This window comes from Saxophila tyrrhenica (assembly GCF_035928015.1).
Source record: "Saxophila tyrrhenica strain CCFEE 5935 chromosome Unknown scaffold_1, whole genome shotgun sequence".
Taxonomy (NCBI): Eukaryota; Fungi; Ascomycota; class Dothideomycetes; order Mycosphaerellales; family Extremaceae; genus Saxophila; species Saxophila tyrrhenica.
Genome location: NW_027041733.1, coordinates 2,134,389 through 2,154,546, shown reverse-complemented (window position 1 = coordinate 2,154,546; position 20,158 = coordinate 2,134,389). Strand labels below are relative to the sequence as shown.

Sequence of the window (20,158 nt, the reverse complement as noted above, 5' to 3'; positions counted from 1 at the left end):
GGGCGATGCGACTCGATTCGCATATCGATGAACTGACAATCGGCATATCGATGGACTGACATGTGTGCATGAAAGTGGAAGAGATTGTTTGATGTGGTCTCTGGCAATGCTTGATGTGCCACGACTTCTGGCAATGCCATGAATTCCGACTAAGACGCGAAACTTCAACAACGCGGAACATTTTTTGGACGAAGAGCTCAAGTCCAAACATACAACGCTTTAACGAACTGCAAACTGCAATTGCGAACCACAGCAGACGACTAAAAATACCGCGCTAGGAGAACAGCTTTACCTCATACCTCGAAAGGCGCAGGAAGCGCAGCAAAACATTCAAGATGCAGGCTCCGGTGGTGGTGATGAGTATGCTGCACTACCTATACCGACAGTAATGCATGGCTAATGAATATGCGCAGACACGCAGAATGGCGACAGACAAACAGGAAGACAAGCGCAACTATCCAACATCACAGCCGCAAAGACGGTAGCAGACATCATCAGGTCATGTCTTGGACCAAAGGCCATGCTAAAGATGCTGCTGGATCCGATGGGAGGGATCGTGCTCACAAACGACGGCCACGCCATATTACGAGAGATTGAGGTGGCACATCCGGCGGCAAAGAGCATGATCGAACTGGCGAGAACACAGGACGAGGAAGTGGGAGACGGCACAACCACGGTCATTATTCTTGCTGGCGAGATTCTGGCTCTCAGTCTACCGCAGCTGGACAGGCACATTCACCCGGTCGTCATAATATCAGCCTTCAAGCGAGCACTGAGCGATGCGCTGGAAATCATCCAGGACGTCAGCATCCCGGTCAACATCAACAACGACGAAGTTATGAAGAACCTCATCTCCACCTCAATCGGCACAAAGTTCACCTCCAGGTATAGCGACCTGATGTGCGAGCTCGCGTTGACGGCGGTACGGACAGTCAGCCATGATGCGGGTGGTGGCAAGAAAGAAGTCGACATCAAGCGGTATGCGCGTGTGGAGAAGGTGCCAGGCGGCGAGATCGAAGACAGCTCGGTACTGGACGGCGTCATGTTGAACAAGGACATCACACATCCCAAGATGCGACGACGGATAGAGAACCCACGCATTGTCCTCCTCGACTGCACCCTCGAGTACAAGAAGGGCGAATCGGCGACCAACATCGAAATCAGCAAAGAAGAAGACTGGAATCGCATCCTCCAAATCGAAGAAGAGCAAGTCCGTGCCATGTGCGACGCCATTATCGCGGTCAAACCAGACCTCGTCATTACGGAAAAGGGCGTCAGCGACCTCGCCCAGCACTTCCTTCTGAAAGCCAACATTACCGCCCTTCGCCGTGTGCGAAAGACCGACAACAACCGCGTCGCCCGTGCCACCGGCGCCACCATTGTCAATTCCGTCTACGACCTCACCGAGCGCGATGTTGGCACCCAATGCGGTCTCTTCGAGATCAGCAAGATTGGCGACGAGTACTTCACCTTCCTCACCAAATGCCGTACGCCCAAAGCCTGCACCATTCTATTGCGAGGCCCTTCGAAAGACATTCTAAACGAGATCGACCGCAACCTTCTGGACGCCATGAGCGTCGCGCGAAACGTCATCTTCCACCCCTACCTCTCTCCCGGCGGCGGAGCGACCGAGATGGCCGTCTCCGTCCGCCTCGCCCAGAAAGCGAAGAGCATCGAAGGCGTACAGCAGTGGCCCTACCGCGCCATCGCCGAAGCCATGGAAGTCATCCCTCGCACTCTCATCCAGAACGCCGGCAACTCACCGATCCGCGAGCTCACCAACCTCCGCGCCAAGCACGCCGAGGACGCATCTGCTGGCAAAGGTGGCAAGGAGGGAGGTGCGACGTGGGGTATCGATGGGGATGCTGGAAAGGTGGTGGATATGAAGTCGTTTGGGATCTGGGAGCCGCAGGCGATTAAGCTGCAGAGTGTGAAGACGGCGGTGGAGAGCGCGTGTTTGCTGTTAAGGGTGGATGATATTGTGGGGGCGAAGAGTGCGAAGCAGGGTGGTGGTGGAGGTGGAGGCGATGAGGATTAGAGGATTGAGTGCTCCAATGCAGGTACGCTGATATGTAGACGTAACGATGACGCCTATACTGTTGACGCGAACCATAGTGAGCGTTATGGATGATTTGCCAATGTGTCTTACCCTAGAAGCGTTCAGCTAGGTGGTTCCGGCGTTGCAAAGCATACCTTAGCATGGGATGCGGTAAGTCAAGTCTGCAGATGATATACATCGTTGCGAGGCTGATGCTCGTCGCCTACGGGGCTATCAGCGAGCTGCAAATAGCCCAATCAATGAGACTGGTGAGGTGGTTCGCCTGAGGGCATCCGCGCTTGGGCACTTATCCAGTACGAGGTCTTGACCTTATCCCTCACCCTCACCACTCATGGCCACCAATTCCAGCGTTGGGTCGCCTGGTAAATCTTGATTTCAGTCTTTGCCCTTCATGGCTACCAAGTCCAGCGTTGGGTCGCCCACTACGAAACACTCAATGCTGAAAGGAAAGAGATACGCTTACTGGTCATCCACCCAGCTCGACGGAGCTCAGACACCATCGAAGGCTCTTTGCTTCATGTATCACGACTGGAGATGCCAATGCCAGCTTACGAGACAGTATCATACTGCTGGGGCGACAGTACTGTTTGCTCGGTCATCTGCCTTGATGGAGCGTTGGTCGATTGTCCAGCAAGCGCTGCGCCGGCATTGACTGCTCTCCGTTTTCCGGACAGCAATCGTACCCTCTGGATTGATGCCATCTGCATCAATCGATCGAATCCAGAAGAGAAGAGCCAGCAAGTTGTGCTGATGAGCGAGGTCTATCGCGGCACGCGGCAGAACCTCGTATACCTTGGCGAAGGCGACGACAGCATCGGGCCTGCTCGAGAAGCAATCGAATTGGTCCTGCGGGACATAAGGCGAGAGACTCGTGATCTTGAGACCATGCTGGACCATCTGTACGACGAGAACGAGGTGTTCTGGTACTCGTCCACTGGCCTGGATGTGACGTTTGACACCCAAGCTCTACTTCCATTCTACTCGGGACCCTAGTTTCGGAGGGTATTGGTGGTTCAAGAAGCTGCTCTGTCGAAAGCAAGCGTCTGACATTGCGGCGGATATCAACTACCGCTGACAGACATTCTCAAAGTCGCCGTTTGGCTGGTGCACAAGGAGGGCCATTTATCATCCCAGGTAGTCTACCATCCCGGAATTCTGGCAGCAGCGGAGATGTTCGACTATGCTGCTCATGACATCCTAACGCCGTCCGAACAGCCTCCAACTCTGTTACCGCTCCTCGTCCAGCACCAAGATCTGGGCGCGCACGACCCCAGAGACCATGTTTATGGTATGCTTGGTTTGTATCAAGGTGCTCTGGAGCCGCGGGTGTTGCCACCGTTGCTTCGGCCGGATTACACAAAGTCTATTGCAGAGGTCTGCCGTGATGCCACCAGATTTGCTCTCGAAGAGCAGGGCGATCTGCAGGTACTGCTACATTTGTTCCACCGGCGACTTGAAACGCCAGAGGAGCGGGAACTGCCTTCCTGGGTGCCTCGATGGCACCGAGCATGGAACCGCGAGCTTGATGCGCGGCGTCTGAGTTACTTCTTCCGGGCGGACGGTGGCATGGCGATGGAGTTGCTGCCTTCCAATGGACCAAATGAGCTGGTGCTGAAAGGCAGAGTGGTTAGTACTGTTATGGAAGCCACCAACAAGCTCAGCTACGAAGCTTGGAGAAGTGTCGCGGCAATGCAAGCCTTCCTTTCCTCGGTAGAGCAGTCGACGTCTCGCGCACAACACAGTATCAAGGGTAGTCAGGACACATCTGCAGTCGCCCTGGCTTTGATAGCCGACCGAAACAGCGAAGGCAAACCTGCTCAGGCTGCGGACGCCGCCGGCTACTCGTCCTTTGCTCGCTACATTCAGGCCGGGCGCATGCCGCCCACGCTGCAAGACCTTAGAGCAGCAGTAAAGAATGCTGCCGCGGACCTCGATGCAGACAACGCTGCACACTTCCACCAAGCCATGCTCCGAGCATGCACCAACAGAAAATTCTTCCTATCAACAGCCGGGGCAATTGGCTTGGGACCGCAAGACATGCGAGCCGGTGACCTGATCTGCGTGCTGTACGGGTGCTTGTGGCCGGTTGTGTTACGAACGTTGGGAGACAATTATGAGGTCGTGGGGGTTTGCTATATGCATGGCAACATGTATGGCGAAGCTGTGCGTGAGCAGAGACAGCCGGGTGGAGTCGAGACTACCTTCACGCTTATCTAAAACGTCTATTGAGCAGTTGTATCGAGTTGCCTTCTCGGATATGGAGGCAGCTGTGCCATCGCAACTTTTTGACTGAGGTGTGGTTGTGATGTGAGTTCTCCCAAACTTAACTTAACCAATCGGATATGACTACTGGCGCCCTCAGACTGTGCCGCTTTCGCGCAGCGAGATGCTGCAAGCGCTGCTGAACTCCAACTTGGACATCTCAACTCTTCGTCGGATTGAAGTCCCCACTGCCCGGAGAGCCAGTTCGTCCGAACCACCGTTCATACGATTGATAGACATCCACTTTTGATCTGAGTCACTTCAACGATCCGGTACCAGTAAGCAATGGACGTACGACAACTCACAATTCTACTGCTATTCAGCATCTCCGTCATCGCCTCCATTACGCAGACCATCGGACACCAAAACGACTATAGCAACGTCCGACTTACGTGCGGTCTCACTGCCAGCACGGTCGCCGTGACAATTTGCTGCCTGTCGTATCCGAATCGAGCGGCCGCGGATGGGTGTGCGCTGCTTGTTGTGCTGTTGAATTTCCCGTTGATGTGGACAGGAAGGATGGTTGGAGTAGATGCTGCTCTGTACGTGCTACGGTTGGTGGAACCATGAAAAGCCATACGTGAGGCACATGGGACGATGGTCTTCCGTTAAGCTGGATTGTTGAAGGATAGGCGAGATTGATCGTGTGAGCATGTATTGTCGTCGTACCAACCCTATTAAGTTTACTGCACAGCTCGAAGGCAAGTATTCAATTGTTTAGTACCCTTGTCTTTCCTTCATCCACATGCTCGAGGTCTACTTTCTTCATGCGCCAAAATTATGTGCACGGGCCATATGAACCAAAAGCCGGTGCGGAGCCTAGACTCCACGCCTTCTTGCCTTCTTCTAGATACCCTCTAGATACCCTCTAGAACCATATCACCGCAAGACATTCTCCACAACTAAAGCAACATTGAAAGCAGGACACGCAAAGTATTAGTAGCCTTAGACAATGTGAGATTGCCGAGAGCTGTTAAACCCGCAGACAAACAACAACGAGATGTGCATGCAACACTACATCACCTACACATGTGGCTGCAGGCACAAGGGCGATTTCAAGCAGTGTGATTAGAACTACGAAGCCGGAATGACTTTGCAGTGTGCAGTGACGGAAGCAAGCAACAAGGTCACGCGCTCGTATTGTTCGCAGCACTTGCCAAGGGAGGACAAGGCCACGATGATATACACTCACCCTCGACCTACTAGCTAATTAGTGGAAATATCTTTAGCGTAAGCGACAACGTTGTTGTTGGTGTTTTCTGGAGTAAGAGACGATGGGCGTGTGCAAGGCCGAGAACAGTGAGAGTGAGAGTGCCGAGCGTGCACAACGACTAAAGCAAAATCATACTATTGCTCCGACATTTGACTCAGCCTCTCGTCCAGGTTCGGAACTAGTTCCCTCACACCTCGGCAATGCGCCACATGAGCGAGTAGACCGGCCTACGACCATTCAGTGTTTCTCATCCATATAATGTTGTGCATCTGTTGCATCCACGCCTGGTCGACAAACCGTGAGAGCTGATCCCTCTCGCGACACACTTTGTCACCGCCTCGGCACCGCAGCCCTTCACGACTGCGGCCTCCAGTCAACAGTGATGGAAATGGAATGGATGCCATACTGTCAAAGTCGTTGGCGGCAATGTAAGGCAGGAGGCCTTGACTTGCAGCAGGGTTCGGACGTGGTGTTGTTAAAGGTGCTGCCAGTGTAAGACGCAGAACGTCTGAGAATCTGTATGGAGAAAATGGATCTACCGAAGTATCTTCCGCAGCGATCCTGTCCTCAAGTTCCTGGGCCAAGGTTGCCTCTGTTTTGTGCTTTAGAGCAAGTTATTTAGCTGCCTGTACGCCAACAAGCTGTTGTGTCCGCCTGGAAATATTGTGGCGTCCCGTCGAGCTGCGGCTAGGAACGCTGGTCATTGTCGGAAGTGATCCTACCGCAGCCGCCGAGAGGCCGAAACAGCATTGTGCTCGTGCGACAGGCATCTGTCATAGGCTGCGTTGTATCGATAGACAAGAGTGACAGCATCGTTCGCGTGTGGGCAGAAACAAGAACGCGCCGTATTCGCCGCAAGAGAAGCATGCTTGCGAGAGTAGAGCTGCGTGAATGACGTGCGCTGGGTGGTGGCGTATTAGTTTCGTCGATGCAAGTGCCATCATTGCTCGCGGTGCATGTCGAACCAAGTCGCGGTATTCAGGTAGCGATGCCATGATCTCCCTCCCACGGAGGTTGGTTTGTGTAATGCTGAGTAGGGTTTGGACATCCAGCATCGAGAAGATGAAGTGCACGAGCTCTGGAGGAAGAACATCCAGATTGCCCAGCGGGTCGGATGGGGTCCGGAAGGGCTTGATCTTGGGGACGCTGGTTGTGGTTACGGGAATCATCTCCTCCAAGATATGGTCTGGTTGATGAGCGAGCAGGGACAGAAGCTCCTCACGTACTGATTGTCCGTGGGACATGCTGAGTCGGCGGCTGCTTATCGGTGGACTGAGAGCTATTGCTCACAGGTGCCGCTTCGGTGAATAGTCTGGTCCAATGTGAAGTGGAGTGGTACAGAACTCCAAGGGATGTCGTGCAATATAAAGCACGTTCAAGCGCCTTCTTTTGACGCCACAACGGCTCAGCAACCGCCGATTCCATGCTGTGCCGCTCTCCTCGTGCTCCAGCTGCATGTTCACGCCGTCTATCTTTCGAATGGCTCGTATGAAGCAGTAATGGTCACACAAGCAGTCACCGATTTCCACGAGGACAAGCGGAATCCAGTGACTTTTGCCATAGCCAGTGATCAGCGTTCATGAGAATCCAGAAACCACCAATACGTCAGACGTCCCTTAGCCTGATCTATGGCAATCCCTTCTGCGCACTCTGAGCACTCCAACACCCTTCGATGTCGATTTCACGACCCAAGTCGCACAGCGCCCCCGACTGGCGGACAGAGCTACCCAACCGAATGTCCAAGCGACTGTCCGCTCCGGCCACCATATGCAGGTCATGATATTGGCTTGCTCCCAGCGCCGAGTGCAACCACAATAGAACGTGATATCCCTCCCGAGGGTCTTTACAAGCCAATACAAGAATGGCAAACCAGGCTGTTAATTCTCGAGTCCGGTTCCTTGGGAGAGGACCTAAAAGCCGCACTCATACATGTCGAGATCGTTCATCGGCGTGGCGTTGTGCGGGCTGATCTGAACGAGCGTATCGCGTATCAGGCGCTCTCGTACACCTGGGGCAAAGACGTGTTTCCTTGTCGGATATACATCAACGGTCATCCCCGCCACATAACAGAGAATCTCTACAGGTTCTTGCAGAAGTATCGCAAACACGGACAGCAATCCGTGCTCTGGATCGACTTTCTCTGCATCGACCAGTCGAATGTCCACGAAAGGAATGTCCAAGTGAGCAACATGCTGCAGATATATCAGAAAGCCGCCCAGGTCATCGTTTGGCTTGGTGATCAGCAGCAGTACAACAGGACTGCAGTCCGATACCTGGACTGGCTGGCAAACCGCTACCCTCGATCGTGGCTGCAGCCTTCTTACGTTGACTTTCATTCTGCTTATTGCCACTTGGGAATGTTGTCGGTCTGTAGTGGGCTCACGGACCTCTGCAACAGAGACTGGATAAGACGCATCTGGATCAAGCAAGAAGTATGGGCGAATCGGAACGTAGTCGTCATGTGTGGCGATACTCAGTTCACGTGGCAAGCGTTCCAGTACTGCTCGGACGTAAAATTGTTGTTAGGAATCATCTTGGAGGCAAATGAAGAAGGGTATGTATTGCGCTGGCAGACGAGTGGACCACATGGTGCCAGCATTTCAGAAAGCCAGCTGCGTGCTCTTCGGGGGCTCCAGATCGCCAACGGGGAGGGCATACAAGCTCACACCTGGGACAAATCAGACGCCCCACACGAGATTGTCGACCTTCTCAACTCGTCTAGCGAAAGCAAGAGCCTGGAAGAGAGCGACAGGATCTATGCAGTCCTTGGGATGGCCAACATTCCCACAGAGGCGGCCGCAACACCTGGCCAAAACCAAAACCCTGCTTTTGTGCCGATTGGTTACAATCGAGGTTATCACCAGGTCTGCCAGGATCTGTCCAGGTACCTGATGTATCATCTGGGCGTGTACGCTGTCTTAAATACTGAGGGTGCTTTCGGAAGTCGGGATGGTATCAATCTGCCATCATGGTGTCCGGACTTCAGACAGCCCATCGACCCTATGGTCTCTGGTAGGTCAGAGCCAGGCGACGCCGTCTGGGAATACTCACATCCCTCCCGCTTGCAGAAACATCGAGAGCTGGGTATCAACTACGACTCCAACACTCTCGCCGTCCGGGGTTATGTTATCGCTACCTTGAGTGTAGACCTACAGTCGACCGTGGAGGAGCTTCATCCCATCCCATCTGGCTTCTCTGACTTCGAGGAGAGTCTAAAGTTGATGGATTGCGACATCCTGTCTCATATGGCACGGTCATGGCATCAAGTCAGGAACCCACATACTCCAGACCCGGTCTTTCGGGATTTAATGGGTGGACTAAGGCATTACGTACAGGCTCAGGGTGGGTTTGCCGTGCCCGAGGAAGCTCGCAGGGGCGATTTGATCGTGATGGTGTTTTCTTCCAGGCTACCGCTCGTGATGCGAAGGTCGACTGCCAATGACATGTATTCATTCGTGGGCTGTGCATGGCTGAATCCCTCGGCAGAGCACCATATACAGGCTTGGGTCAACTTGGACCGATTGCTTGATGATGATACCTCAATTGATCGCTGGCCTGCCGACGTCTTGCATCTTGAGTGATGGCCTTCGATGATGCTATCTCGCCCAACGCAGTCCGGAGTGAGGGCGCTACGGTCCAGTTGCATGTTTGGATTCACATGCAGCGAACAGGAGGTACATCAACTCTCTAAAGTCTGCAAAAAGTCCAATGACCTGTCATCAAGCCACGAGAATCCGTAGGGATCAAGCGGATCAGCCGTCAGGAGAGATGGATCCATTGGCAGGTGCAGCCAGTCAACTTCCCATCCGCCGTTGTTGCTATTGCTCGGCATGTCTATATGTAGATCAACCCTCGCAGCCTTTCGGCTCGCTCCTGGTCATGTTCTGCCGTCCATCTCGATAGTGTCGACTGCTCAACTGCCGACTGATTGAAGACTCCCATGTCGCAAGCCAAAGTCATTGCGTTTCCAAGCAACATCCAAGACATTTGGTCAAATCTTCTTGCTGGCCGAACGACATCCTCGGCCCATCGATCTCGCACCTGTTCCGCAGACGTCGTTGGCAAGCGACCGCCATCCTGCTCGGAATGGTGCAGCAACGCCGAGTCCCAGCCGTCCATTGGGGGCGGGAATGCGAGCCCTCTCGGGTGCCACTCTGTAAGCAATAGGAGTGCTTCTAGGCTGCCGAGCGTGCGTAGTTTGCCCTTGGACAACTTTTCTTGGCCCAGTACGAGGCGGAGAAGGAGATGCTGAATGTGCGCCCAAAGCCGATCGTGGATATATCTGCTCCGAGTTGCACCACCGGCGCCTGGTAGTGTCATGAACTGGCACGAAATGGTAAGGATGGTACAGCAGAGGAACGGCTCGTTGGTTACGAGGTAGTAATGATTGTTGTGCGGATAAAATATGTCAGTAAGGATGGGTGACAGAGGCGAAATGGTTTCAAAGAAACTGTGAAGCACTTAGCTTCAATTCAGTCTCATCATGCATGTTTGGAACGTACAAATCCACCAGAGAGATAGCCTCTGAAGCAGACAGCCAGCCTTGCATGACCCAGCGGCAGGCATTCCATACCTCAACAGCAGGCACGACATAAGGCGACTCCTCCGCAGTGCACGCCAATGATGGCGCTGAGAGATTTGGACGAACGCCATGTGCCGATAGATGCGTTTCGCGATCCTCTCGGACGGCCGAGAACAAGAGATCGCGAGCATCGTTGCCACTCAAAACAACAGTTCGCATGACAGACTCAGCGAGACCGTCAGCAGATGGGCATGGATTTCCCGGGCCTGCTGTAGCGTGCTCCGTCAGGTTGTTGTTTCCATGCATTATAGAAGCGCTGTGATTACTGGTCTCGCGGCTCTGCCGTGCACGGCGAGGCTTCTGTTTGTAACGGTGCTCTGGGAAGACGCAGGCTCGACCTTCACGCAGGCATCTCTGGCATTTCGTGGCGCCGGAGCCAACGGTGCAACGAGACTTGCGTTTTCGGCAAACATCGCATGCCTTGTATGCCCGCTGGGATGCGATACCGCCGTGAATCTCTGGAGAGGACGGAGCGGCGACGTCGGTCGACATGCCAGGCGCTGTACTCTGATGAGATGGAAGCTATGATATCCGACAGACGAAGTCGGTTGTAGGAAGTCAACGGCGTCGGCATCCATCGGATATTGCTCGTGCGGGGTCCCCGCCCCAGGAACCCCGCCCCCGGACATTGTCAAGGAGAAGGCGCGGAGAGTACGACCACGGGATAGGGTGGCACCGTTTGTAAGATGTATTCGTCCCCTCCAGCCCTCCTCGATCCTCCCACAACATACAATGTCAGAGGTCACCATCAGCGCGCGCACTCTCCGGCGGATGCTCTTTCTAGTGAGAGTATGTGTTCGGTGAGAGGCTGACGTTCTTCCATTCAGATCTCCAATTTCTGTCTACCAAGAGCATCACTGTCTGAGAGCTAATGTGCAATAACCCAATCCAAACACATTCCTAGGTCATGAATCGGAAGTTGCGCATATTCTGTCCGTCGACAGTGACATCAACCGTTGCATTCCTCGCGACCGGACCATCTTCACGATCTCTCTTGCGATTCTCGTGGGCCAGCTTGAAATGAAGGCTGAGAGAGACAATGACAATGAAGCCGGTCAGGCCGCAGCCGACTGCTGAGCCAGTGACATAGCGTGGCCTGCCGCAGGATGTTAGCAGATCTATGTCGCGAGTGGACAGCAGTAGGGCCACTTACGCCTCGGTGTCGGGATACAGCGAGCTACTGATGAATGAAGACAGCTGGCCGACGGTCGTGAAGACGGCCCAAGCGGCGCCCTTCTTGGAGTCGCCAGCGGAGTTGCTGAAAAGCCAAGTTACGTTCAAGGCCAATGCAGAGAAGATCCCCATCGAGGCGAGCCAGACGCCCACGTAGCGAGACGCCGTGCCGTACGTTGTCGCCAGTAAAACGTATCCCACGGCGCCCATTGCTGCGAAGCCGGCGACAAAAAATCCTCGTGTTCCCACGCGATCCGAAGTGTAGGCGGCACCGACGGAGACTAGGAACGAGGCAAGATACACCGGAGCGGTGACGCCTTGGGCCTCTTGGTCAGTAAAGCCCATGTTCGCCACCACGGTGGGCAAGAAGTTCGACAAGCCCGCAAAGGAATAATTGCAACAGAAGTGCATTGTCGCATGGCACCAGCTCTTGTAATCAGCGAGACCGGAGAAGTATTGTTTGCCGGACACTTTCGATTTGGCGGTCCGGTCGCGCATTTGCAGGCGCTCAACAGCCTCAGTCTTCTCCGTCTCAGTCAAGAATCCAGCAGTTGATGGTGAGTCTGGTAAGCAGAAATAAACGATAGGAAGCAGGAAGATGGCTGGAGATCCCTCTGTTGCGGGCCGTCAGTCTGCTTGTTTTCTGGAGACTGGTGGCGGACTCACCGATTATGAACAGTAGCCGCCATGGCGCGATGGAGTTCTTGACCTCCATGATGCCGTACGCCAGGGCCGAAGCGAATGTGTTTGCCAAAGGGGATGTACCAAGGACGAGGCTTAGGCGTACTCCCAATTCTCTGCGGTTGTAGAAAAGCGTCAAAAAGTAGACTGCGCCGGCACCAAAAGCTGCTTCAAAGAGGCCAAGCAAAGTACGGCAGGCAACGAGCCCACCGTAACTTGTCACGGCACCGGACCACATCGCAGCGGCACTCCAGCTGGAGAGTATTCAGTCTGAGTACTGCCCGATGTCTGAGAGTATACTCACCCAAGACAGACAAAGGCACACCAGATATGTGCAGGCAAGATCTTCCAAAAGATGATGGACCATTCAAAGCAGGTGTACACGATGTAAAAAGCGTACAGCACCCACTGCCACTGATGGTCGCTCAGGGCGAGGTCATCTTGGACGCCGGCGACTTTGGCATTGCCGATGTTTCCTCTGTCGAGATATGAGACAAGATACAATGCCATAATGATGGGTAGCAGTCTTCGGTCAAGCTATACTGATACGTCAGCTGCCGTTGCGCACTACTCCTGCGTTGGTGTTGTCAAACCTTCTTCCGGATATGAGCATATCGATCATTACCATCGCTCTGCAGTTCTGCGTCGAGAGATTCGACATGCGTGCAATCATTTTTGTGTGACTTCTCCTCGTCGCTGGACATTTTGAGGGAGGGCAGAGGGTTGGCAGGCGAGATGCTCCTGGGGGGGCAACGTTGCTGTCTGTTGAAGTACAAAAGTCTCTCGAAATTCGGCATCCACCTCGTGAGTTGAGAGTCATAAAGAGAAGAAGTGTTGACAGAGACCGGCGGTCTGGTGCTACTTGAGCAAATGGCCGTTGACTCCAGGCCCAGACCTTGGCTTCCGACTGAAGTCACCGGAGTTGCCTTTGATATCCGACAACCTTCCGTGTGCCCCGACATAACACAACATGTCTGTACCGATGTCGCTGAGGGAGATCAAGGTTAAATACCTCTGTGACTTACTTGCTTTTGGTACTATCAACACCGTAGTTGACATCTTTCGAAACACATCCCTATCCGAGACCCAAGCCCGCAATCATGACTTCCGAGAGCGTCAACAGAGTGCCCTATCCTTTCAAGTTTGAGCAAGGATGGAGCTCACAGGCAGGCAAAGATGGTCAAGTCAACATGACCTTGAGCAATTCCAAAGGCCGGACCCCATCGCTTCAAGCATCCAGACTGCGCAGCATGGTCCTCGAAGCACAAGCACACCCAGCGAAGACCGTTGCAACTTGTATCTCTTACGATGGACTCTCCTCGCGCTTGACGGAGGAGGCCGGCTTCCCGATCATCTTTCTTGCCGGATACGCAATGGCCAGCACGCTTGGTATACCGGACACCGGATACATCGCCATGCAGGTAAGTTATTGTCAACACACTTACAACCATCGTTACCTTTTCTGACACGATGCAGGACGTCTGTAATAAAATTCAAGAGACGGCACGCCAAGTATCAGTGCCCATCATCGCTGACGGCGACACTGGATATGGCAGTCCTATGAACGTCAAGCGGACTGTGCAGTGTTTTGCAGAAGCCGGTGCGGCAGGTGTCATGATCGAGGACCAGACATGGCCCAAACGTAAGCGATGGTTGTGAGATTCGTCCCTGTGGTGCTTTCGTTAATGAAGCTACAGGCTGCGGACATACCAAAGGCAAGGCAGTGGTTCCTCGTGCTGAAGCTTTCGCCCGAATCCAAGCGGCCTGCGACGCACGCGATGAAGGGAAAGACATCTGGATTCTAGCCCGGACAGACGCCCTCATCCTTGGTTGGGAGGAAACGATGGCTCGCGTGACGGAATTCCAACGCATTGGCGTCGACGCTGTGTTCATTGAAGCCATCCCGGACAAGGCTGCCATGCAACGATGCGTCCAAGAGGTCCAGGTACCGCAGATGGTCAATAGTGAGTGCTTTCTCCCATACCATTATCAACGACCGAGGATTTAGCTAAGAGACCGTTCCAGTCATCGAAGGCGGCCTGACAGAGAACCTCTCCGCGAAGGAGCTTGCTAAGATGGGTTTTGCTCTCACGGCTTGGCCATGGACGCTAGTGGCAGCTCATTTGAACGCGATTCGTGAGACTCTAGAGAACTTGAAGGAAAGCATGACAGTCGGTGCTCCACCGACCATCTTGTCGTACAGCGAGGTGTGCAAGGGTGCAGGCTTCAACCGGTACTGGGTCAGTAACAACACATTCCTTCCGTGGCGAAAGAACCATATGCTGACCTCCGCGAAGGATGAAGAGGAGCGATACAAATTTGAAAAGTTCGAAAAACCATCCGCAGTGAATGGTGTGAATGGGACGCATTGACTAAAGCCGAGAGGGTACTCGTTCTGCATCGCTGGACACACCATGTTTGTACCGGCGAAGAGAAAATGGATGGCCACTGGTTGAGAATAAAGTGTCTTGTTCTCTGTCAGTCAGAATCTCATGTGTTAGATAAGTGAAGCTCTGTATCTGTCGACAAGAAGTCGTCAGGAAGAGGTTCGCTCATGTACCAGATCATCTCGCCATAAATCAAATCATCTCACCACTCAAGCCCACGCCCTTTGCTTTCCGGTTCGAATGGATTGGTCTCGAGCCCGTGCGGCCTTGTCTCCCGGCTGACGTTCGGCGACGTCAGGGCATCGAACAAACCCCGTCCATGAAGTTCGTACATGGGTACGATACCGCCCGCATCAAGCAGCGCCTCTTCAACTGCCGAGTGCTCATAAGTAAAAGGCTTGGGGCAACCTTCCAGCGTGATCATTTTGGCAGCTCGGTCAATGGTGATAGTGCGTCCCTCTTGAGCATGCGTGTAGAAATCATCGGCCACCACGATTGCGCTAAACAGGCCCACGTTGAGCTGATTCCGCTCGTCTATCCTGTCTGTCAGTATCTGACGTCTGTATGCTGAGCCGCGGTTGTCGACTCACAGATAAAGGCGAAGCTCTTCGCGATTACAGCTTGAACGCCAGCACCGAGCAGCGCCCGAACTGCGTCCTCACGCGATGAGCCACTTCCAAACCCGGGACCGGCGACACTGGAAGTAGAGATCATCAGTTCGAAGCTACTACTCAGTAGCACAGAGCTCAAGACTCAAATGACGGTCGAACCAGTGTTCGCTCTTTCTCTGAAGTCGGGTCGGTAGTACTGGAAGCAGTGGCTGCCAAGATCAGCGTTATCAACGCCTGCCATGAACTCGGCTGGAATGATGGCATCGCTATTAGCCAGAGTCAGCAACATGATCCTGTTTCCATGAAGCCAATTGAACATACGTGTCAACGTTGTCTTCAAGCCGCTGGATCTTCCCGACGATTGGACTTTGATCTCGTGCTATTCGAACTGAGTCGCCATTACCGTCTCCGAGCTTGGAGAGATGTGGTGAGCTGGCCAGCCGCGGCTCTGGTTCGCTGATCGTTACCGTGCCAGGAATATCGGTGTTGTAGGTTCGAATGAGCGACGTATAGTCGGCCTCATTTATTAAACCCAGAAGCGGCCTTGGGTCTGTAACACGCATGGTGAAGCTTGAGGCTGCCACAGCCGCTGCTGAGGTGACGTTCCCAATGCTTCCTTTGCCCATTCTATTCCTAAAGTTTCGATTCTGCGAGGACAGCCATACTTCTCCTTCTTGAGCGACGTCTACGTCGTTGATACCAACGCAGTATGAGCAGCCGGGAGCACCTATCTCAAACCCGGCTTTGCGGTATGCGTCCAGCAGGCCAAGTTCGTCAAGCCTGTTTATGATGACCAGACTCCCACGTGTGACCCTTCGTTTGCCCTTTGCCGTTGGAACTTGTCCGGAACGGAGCCCAGCATCCAGAACCAGGGCCGCCAGTATAAGCTCTTCTTCCGTCGTGGTGCAAGCACCAATGAAACACCCGTCTAGGAGAGTTCCAGCTGTTGTGTCGATAGGCACCACATTGTCTGGATTTGGGTGAATGGCTACCGTAAAAGCAACCATCGAAAGGTCAATCGACCTGACTTCTGCGTACTGTGCATCAGCATCCGGCCGGAAGAAGCTCCCACCTTTCCGATCTTGTCGCAATCTTCGTTTTGATATCCACCTCGAAAATTTCGTCAGCCTCAAAACAAGCTCCCATGCCACCAAATTCGGTAGTCATGTTAGCGATGGCGAACCGTGCATCCATGGAGAGCTCACACAGACTGGGGCCACCGTACTCTACAGGACGCTGAAACGCGATAGTGTTTCGCTTGAAGAGGCCAAGGACATGAAGAATGACATCCTTTCCCGTTATTCCATAGGCAGGCTTGCCGACAAAGTTGATTCGACAGACCTCAGGCACGCGAAACCATGTCTGGCCAGTAACAAGAGGCATGACCACGTCAGCAGCACCGAATCCAACGGCAAGAGACCCCATACTTCCGGCAGAGCAAGTGTGCGAGTCGCTGCCTACGACAATGGTGCTTGGCTGGGCCTTCTCTCGGGTGAAGTCGGTGTGCATGATGCTCGTGTTTGTTGGAAGATAATTGATAATCTTGGCCTCGTCTCGGAACCGTTCTGATCTCTCAATAAGCCCTTTTTGCCGTGGAAGATCCTTGGTACGAGGGTCTACAGTATGATCGACGGCCAGCCAGATTCGATCATTCCTGTACGGCCGAGGCCGCTTCAACTGATTATATGTCTTCTCCATACCACCCCAAAGTAGCTCCGAGGTGAGGATCCAGTCGACCTGCACGCTAACGAACTGACCTGTCGAGACTTCAGGGGGTTTCAGCCCAGTCGCAGCGTGGGTGATGATCTTTTCGATTAGGTTCATAGGTTTCGGTGGAGGAGGCACCGGCTTGGTATCTTGAGCCAGCTAGTTGGATTCCCTCGTGGCTTCCTGGGAGTTGACAGCCTCGAGGAAGAAGGGCAAGTGTGCTATCACTGCATCAACAAAGACGTAGTCTGGGGTAGATCCTCCCAAGCTGCAGGGTAACACATTCGAGCCGATATATGCCACTGGTTCGAGTGTCCGCCGCAGCGCATCGGCGACTGCGCAAGCCTCTGCTGAAAGGCCAAGCACGTGCAGAAGATCCCGTACAGCCAGTATAGCACCGATTGTGTTATGAGATTGGTGCAAGCTTGGGTCTGACTGCTCAACGTGGAAGACCGTTTGCACCGCTGGCAGTGGAGAAACAATGCCTTCAGTCGAGTGCACGCCATCAAGGGAGCGCGCCAAATTGATGAGAGCTGACCCAGTCACTTTGTCGGTAACAATTGCTCATTTAGTGAGGCTGGATCTTGGACAAAGCCCTGGAGAGCTTGATGGCTAGACATGTGGCGGATGGGTTCCACAGGAAGCCCGCTCGACCGTTGCAGTAGTTCGTAACAATGGGTCGTAAAGGGTTCAATCATGTCGCCGTCTCGGATTATGGTGAACCAATCGGCTGGTTCACTTCGTTGCACAGCGGCAGTGCTGGCCAACACCAGATGCTTGACGTCATCCTTGGAAGCTTTCAAGGCACTCTCATCAGAAAGACCGTGGAGATCGTCTAGGAAGAATACAGTCATGTCGAGGTCTGCCAGTCCATCACAGGATGTTTTTCCTTTGGGAATCAGTTGAGGACTAGGGACATCGAAGCGGTACATCCGAACGTTAGGGCGACTCCCCTTGATTTGGTCCTGAAACTTTAAAGAGCCATAGGAGATGGCGCCCTGTACGGCATCGCCTTGACGGCCAAGCATCGAGACCGCATCCTCGGACGTCTGCGTGCCGGCCCCAGTGACAGTAATGCATGAGATGTCGAAAGAAGCGTCTTCGCGAGCCTGCTGGATGGTCTCTAGCATCTTTCGTATGCAAGTCTCCACTGCGCCGGAGCCGGGGCTGCTGTCTTCGCAAGCCAATAGCACTCTGAAGAATATGTCAGCCATGGTAGTTGCTTCTAGCATAGGTGACAAGTCGAGGTTCTCACGACAGAATATCTCCTACCTCCCCCTGGCCTACGACTCAAAAGCCCTACCTTACCGGTGGAGGTCTGTTCGAGCCGTAGGTTACCGAAGACCCGACGAAGGGAGACCAGGTAACCCAGGACCTCCCATCTGCCTAGACCTCATGGTCGAGTTGAGAAGCGTGTAGCCGCCGCGGACGATACAATCTTATAGCGCCACTGCTGTGTTGCGATCCCGAAGTGTGAGACGGAAGTAGGTCGACTAGGTCTATCTGATGAGAAGCTCGAAAGTCTGGCTATGGCAAACTGCTGCATTGACCACCGGGTCACATGATCGTCCCAGAAAGGCCACAGAAGGCACATCACTCCTTATTGTGAACGATTCTTCGATGCATTCGTATCTGGAACAGTGCCGGCTACTTAGTCGACCGCTTTTGCTCGTCAGAGCGCTATATTGCCATTCAACTACCCATCCATTCTTAGAAGCATCGATCCAGCAGCCCAACTCTCCGCATGCCGGCCAGCGATCAAGATGTAGGTCGAATCGGACATTGATTCCATTCCTCGTACATATTCAACCACATCTGTCAACCCATCACATTCGGCCACAGGTCGCTGAAAAAAGACGATCCCGTCCGATCTCGTGTACTTCAAGCAGCGGGACGGGTGGTTAGTACTATGGTGGGAGACCTCATGGGAATACTGCCTGCTGAATGTTTTGCTTTTTTGCTTCATGCGCCATTACATTTTTGAGCAAAACTTAAGAAGCAAAGAGTGCGGGAAGAAGTGCTGAACTCATGAGTGCTGAACTCATGATGGCCAAAGACGCTATCAACGTGGGCATCATCGGCTGCGGCGAGGTGGCTCGGATCATTCATATCCCTACACTCAACCACATGAGCGACTACTTCCGGATCACGTACCTCTGCGACGTCTCACACCAGGCACTCGAGCACTGCAGAGGCAAGGTCAGCCATTTTTCACCCGACCCGAAGACCACGACATCGGCAGCCGAACTCTGCAACTCTCCAGACGTTGAAGTGGTCTTCGTCCTCAGCAGCAACGAGTTTCACGTCTCGCAGGCCATCCTGGCTCTCAGGGCGGACAAACATGTTTTTATCGAGAAGCCGATGGCGATGAATGAACGGGATCTGGCTTTATTGCGGGAAGCTGAACAAGCGAGCAAAGGCACGGTGATGGTAGGCTATATGCGCCGCTTCGCTCCCGCTTACATCAATGCTGTCATGGAGATCGGCGGCATGGACAAGATCTGCTATGCTGTGGTACGAGATATCATCGGAAGTAACGCGCTGTTCACGCCACAGAGCGGGACGTTTGCGAAGTACTTCTCTGATTATGGTGATGAGGCGAGCAAAGAAAGGGAGAAGGCGCTGGCAGAGATGTACCATCAAGGACTGGAAGTGGATCTAGGAGTGCCAGCGACGGACGGTAGCAAGCAAGCCTGGGCTCTACTCGGAGGCCTAGGCTCGCACGACCTCTCTGCCATGCGTGAAGCTCTGGGTATGCCGGATGGCGTAGTAGGATGCTCGATCAACATGCGGACGAACTTCTGGAATGCCATGTTCAAGTATCCGACCTTCACCGTACACTATGAGTCTGGGATCCATGATGTGCCGATCTTCGATGCCTTCATTGAGGTGTTTGGGAACTCGAAACAGGTCAAGATCAAGTGGGATACTCCGTATATCAAGGGCCTGCCGGTGACCATGACGGTTAGGGAGGATGCAGACGGGACGGGAGCGTTGAGGGAGATCGCTGTTAGGAAGACGTACGAGGACCCGTATACGGCCGAGATGAGGGAGTTGTATGGGTTGATAAGGGAAGGGAAGAAGGTAAAGACGACAGTAGAGGATGCGGCGAACGATCTGAAGCTGTTTCAGATGATTATGAAGGCGGGAGCGGCGCAGGTGAGTGGAGGATAGGTCATGACAGTCGTTCGCCGGTTCATGTCTCGAGTATCGTAGGACCCAGGTGTTGGCCGCGAGAAGTCTCAAGTCTCAGACTCGTGTCCTTGATTCAACGCCACTAGCTCTCGATGTTGCATGTTCGCATGGCAATCGAGCAATACTGCACGAGCAGACTCGATCGAGAGCACTCTTATCATTCATCAGAAGGCAGCAGAAGTTTGGCAGCATGTCGTCGTCAACATCATTCAACACATGGGTATCGCTTAAGCTACATCATGCCCGTCCAAACGCTCATTTCCTCCAAACGCCAGCAACACCCGACCC

The 20,158-nt window shown here is 53.6% G+C and overlaps 11 protein-coding genes across 11 annotated transcripts; 6 read left to right on the top strand and 5 right to left on the bottom strand.

Moving 5' to 3' along the window:
• Positions 1 to 335: 335 nt before the first annotated feature.
• CCT3 (T-complex protein 1 subunit gamma) lies at positions 336 to 2,038 on the top strand (the record flags this gene model as incomplete). The annotated part of the gene is made up of 2 exons (XM_064798205.1): positions 336 to 360; positions 414 to 2,038. The coding sequence occupies 2 exons, from the start codon at positions 336 to 338 to the stop codon at positions 2,036 to 2,038; spliced, it is 1,650 nt and encodes a 549-aa protein (XP_064664439.1).
• A 561-nt stretch (positions 2,039 to 2,599) lies between these two features.
• On the top strand, positions 2,600 to 3,052 carry LTR77_000940 (uncharacterized protein; the record flags this gene model as incomplete). Its single annotated transcript, XM_064798204.1, has 1 exon — positions 2,600 to 3,052. The coding sequence occupies one exon, from the start codon at positions 2,600 to 2,602 to the stop codon at positions 3,050 to 3,052; it is 453 nt and encodes a 150-aa protein (XP_064664438.1).
• Positions 3,053 to 3,229: 177 nt separating this feature from the next.
• On the top strand, positions 3,230 to 4,276 carry LTR77_000939 (uncharacterized protein; the record flags this gene model as incomplete). Its single annotated transcript, XM_064798203.1, has 1 exon — positions 3,230 to 4,276. One exon carries the CDS (start codon positions 3,230 to 3,232, stop codon positions 4,274 to 4,276), a length of 1,047 nt encoding a protein of 348 aa, XP_064664437.1.
• Positions 4,277 to 7,723: 3,447 nt separating this feature from the next.
• Positions 7,724 to 9,115, top strand: LTR77_000938 (uncharacterized protein; the record flags this gene model as incomplete). The annotated part of the gene is made up of 1 exon (XM_064798202.1): positions 7,724 to 9,115. One exon carries the CDS (start codon positions 7,724 to 7,726, stop codon positions 9,113 to 9,115), a length of 1,392 nt encoding a protein of 463 aa, XP_064664436.1.
• A 253-nt stretch (positions 9,116 to 9,368) lies between these two features.
• LTR77_000937 (uncharacterized protein) lies at positions 9,369 to 10,608 on the bottom strand (the record flags this gene model as incomplete). Its single annotated transcript, XM_064798201.1, has 2 exons — positions 9,369 to 9,857; positions 10,108 to 10,608. 2 exons carry the CDS (start codon positions 10,606 to 10,608, stop codon positions 9,369 to 9,371), a joined length of 990 nt encoding a protein of 329 aa, XP_064664435.1.
• Positions 10,609 to 11,016: 408 nt separating this feature from the next.
• On the bottom strand, positions 11,017 to 12,480 carry LTR77_000936 (uncharacterized protein; the record flags this gene model as incomplete). Its single annotated transcript, XM_064798200.1, has 4 exons — positions 11,017 to 11,212; positions 11,270 to 11,852; positions 11,956 to 12,224; positions 12,275 to 12,480. The coding sequence occupies 4 exons, from the start codon at positions 12,478 to 12,480 to the stop codon at positions 11,017 to 11,019; spliced, it is 1,254 nt and encodes a 417-aa protein (XP_064664434.1).
• A 590-nt stretch (positions 12,481 to 13,070) lies between these two features.
• LTR77_000935 (uncharacterized protein) lies at positions 13,071 to 14,342 on the top strand (the record flags this gene model as incomplete). The annotated part of the gene is made up of 4 exons (XM_064798199.1): positions 13,071 to 13,391; positions 13,447 to 13,612; positions 13,668 to 13,934; positions 13,996 to 14,342. The coding sequence occupies 4 exons, from the start codon at positions 13,071 to 13,073 to the stop codon at positions 14,340 to 14,342; spliced, it is 1,101 nt and encodes a 366-aa protein (XP_064664433.1).
• A 217-nt stretch (positions 14,343 to 14,559) lies between these two features.
• On the bottom strand, positions 14,560 to 15,071 carry LTR77_000934 (uncharacterized protein; the record flags this gene model as incomplete). The annotated part of the gene is made up of 2 exons (XM_064798198.1): positions 14,560 to 14,891; positions 14,948 to 15,071. 2 exons carry the CDS (start codon positions 15,069 to 15,071, stop codon positions 14,560 to 14,562), a joined length of 456 nt encoding a protein of 151 aa, XP_064664432.1.
• Positions 15,072 to 15,110: 39 nt separating this feature from the next.
• Positions 15,111 to 16,792, bottom strand: LTR77_000933 (uncharacterized protein; the record flags this gene model as incomplete). Its single annotated transcript, XM_064798197.1, has 3 exons — positions 15,111 to 15,234; positions 15,290 to 15,991; positions 16,041 to 16,792. 3 exons carry the CDS (start codon positions 16,790 to 16,792, stop codon positions 15,111 to 15,113), a joined length of 1,578 nt encoding a protein of 525 aa, XP_064664431.1.
• A 425-nt stretch (positions 16,793 to 17,217) lies between these two features.
• Positions 17,218 to 17,889, bottom strand: LTR77_000932 (uncharacterized protein; the record flags this gene model as incomplete). Its single annotated transcript, XM_064798196.1, has 2 exons — positions 17,218 to 17,584; positions 17,606 to 17,889. 2 exons carry the CDS (start codon positions 17,887 to 17,889, stop codon positions 17,218 to 17,220), a joined length of 651 nt encoding a protein of 216 aa, XP_064664430.1.
• An 832-nt stretch (positions 17,890 to 18,721) lies between these two features.
• On the top strand, positions 18,722 to 19,849 carry LTR77_000931 (uncharacterized protein; the record flags this gene model as incomplete). The annotated part of the gene is made up of 1 exon (XM_064798195.1): positions 18,722 to 19,849. The coding sequence occupies one exon, from the start codon at positions 18,722 to 18,724 to the stop codon at positions 19,847 to 19,849; it is 1,128 nt and encodes a 375-aa protein (XP_064664429.1).
• Positions 19,850 to 20,158: the final 309 nt, after the last annotated feature.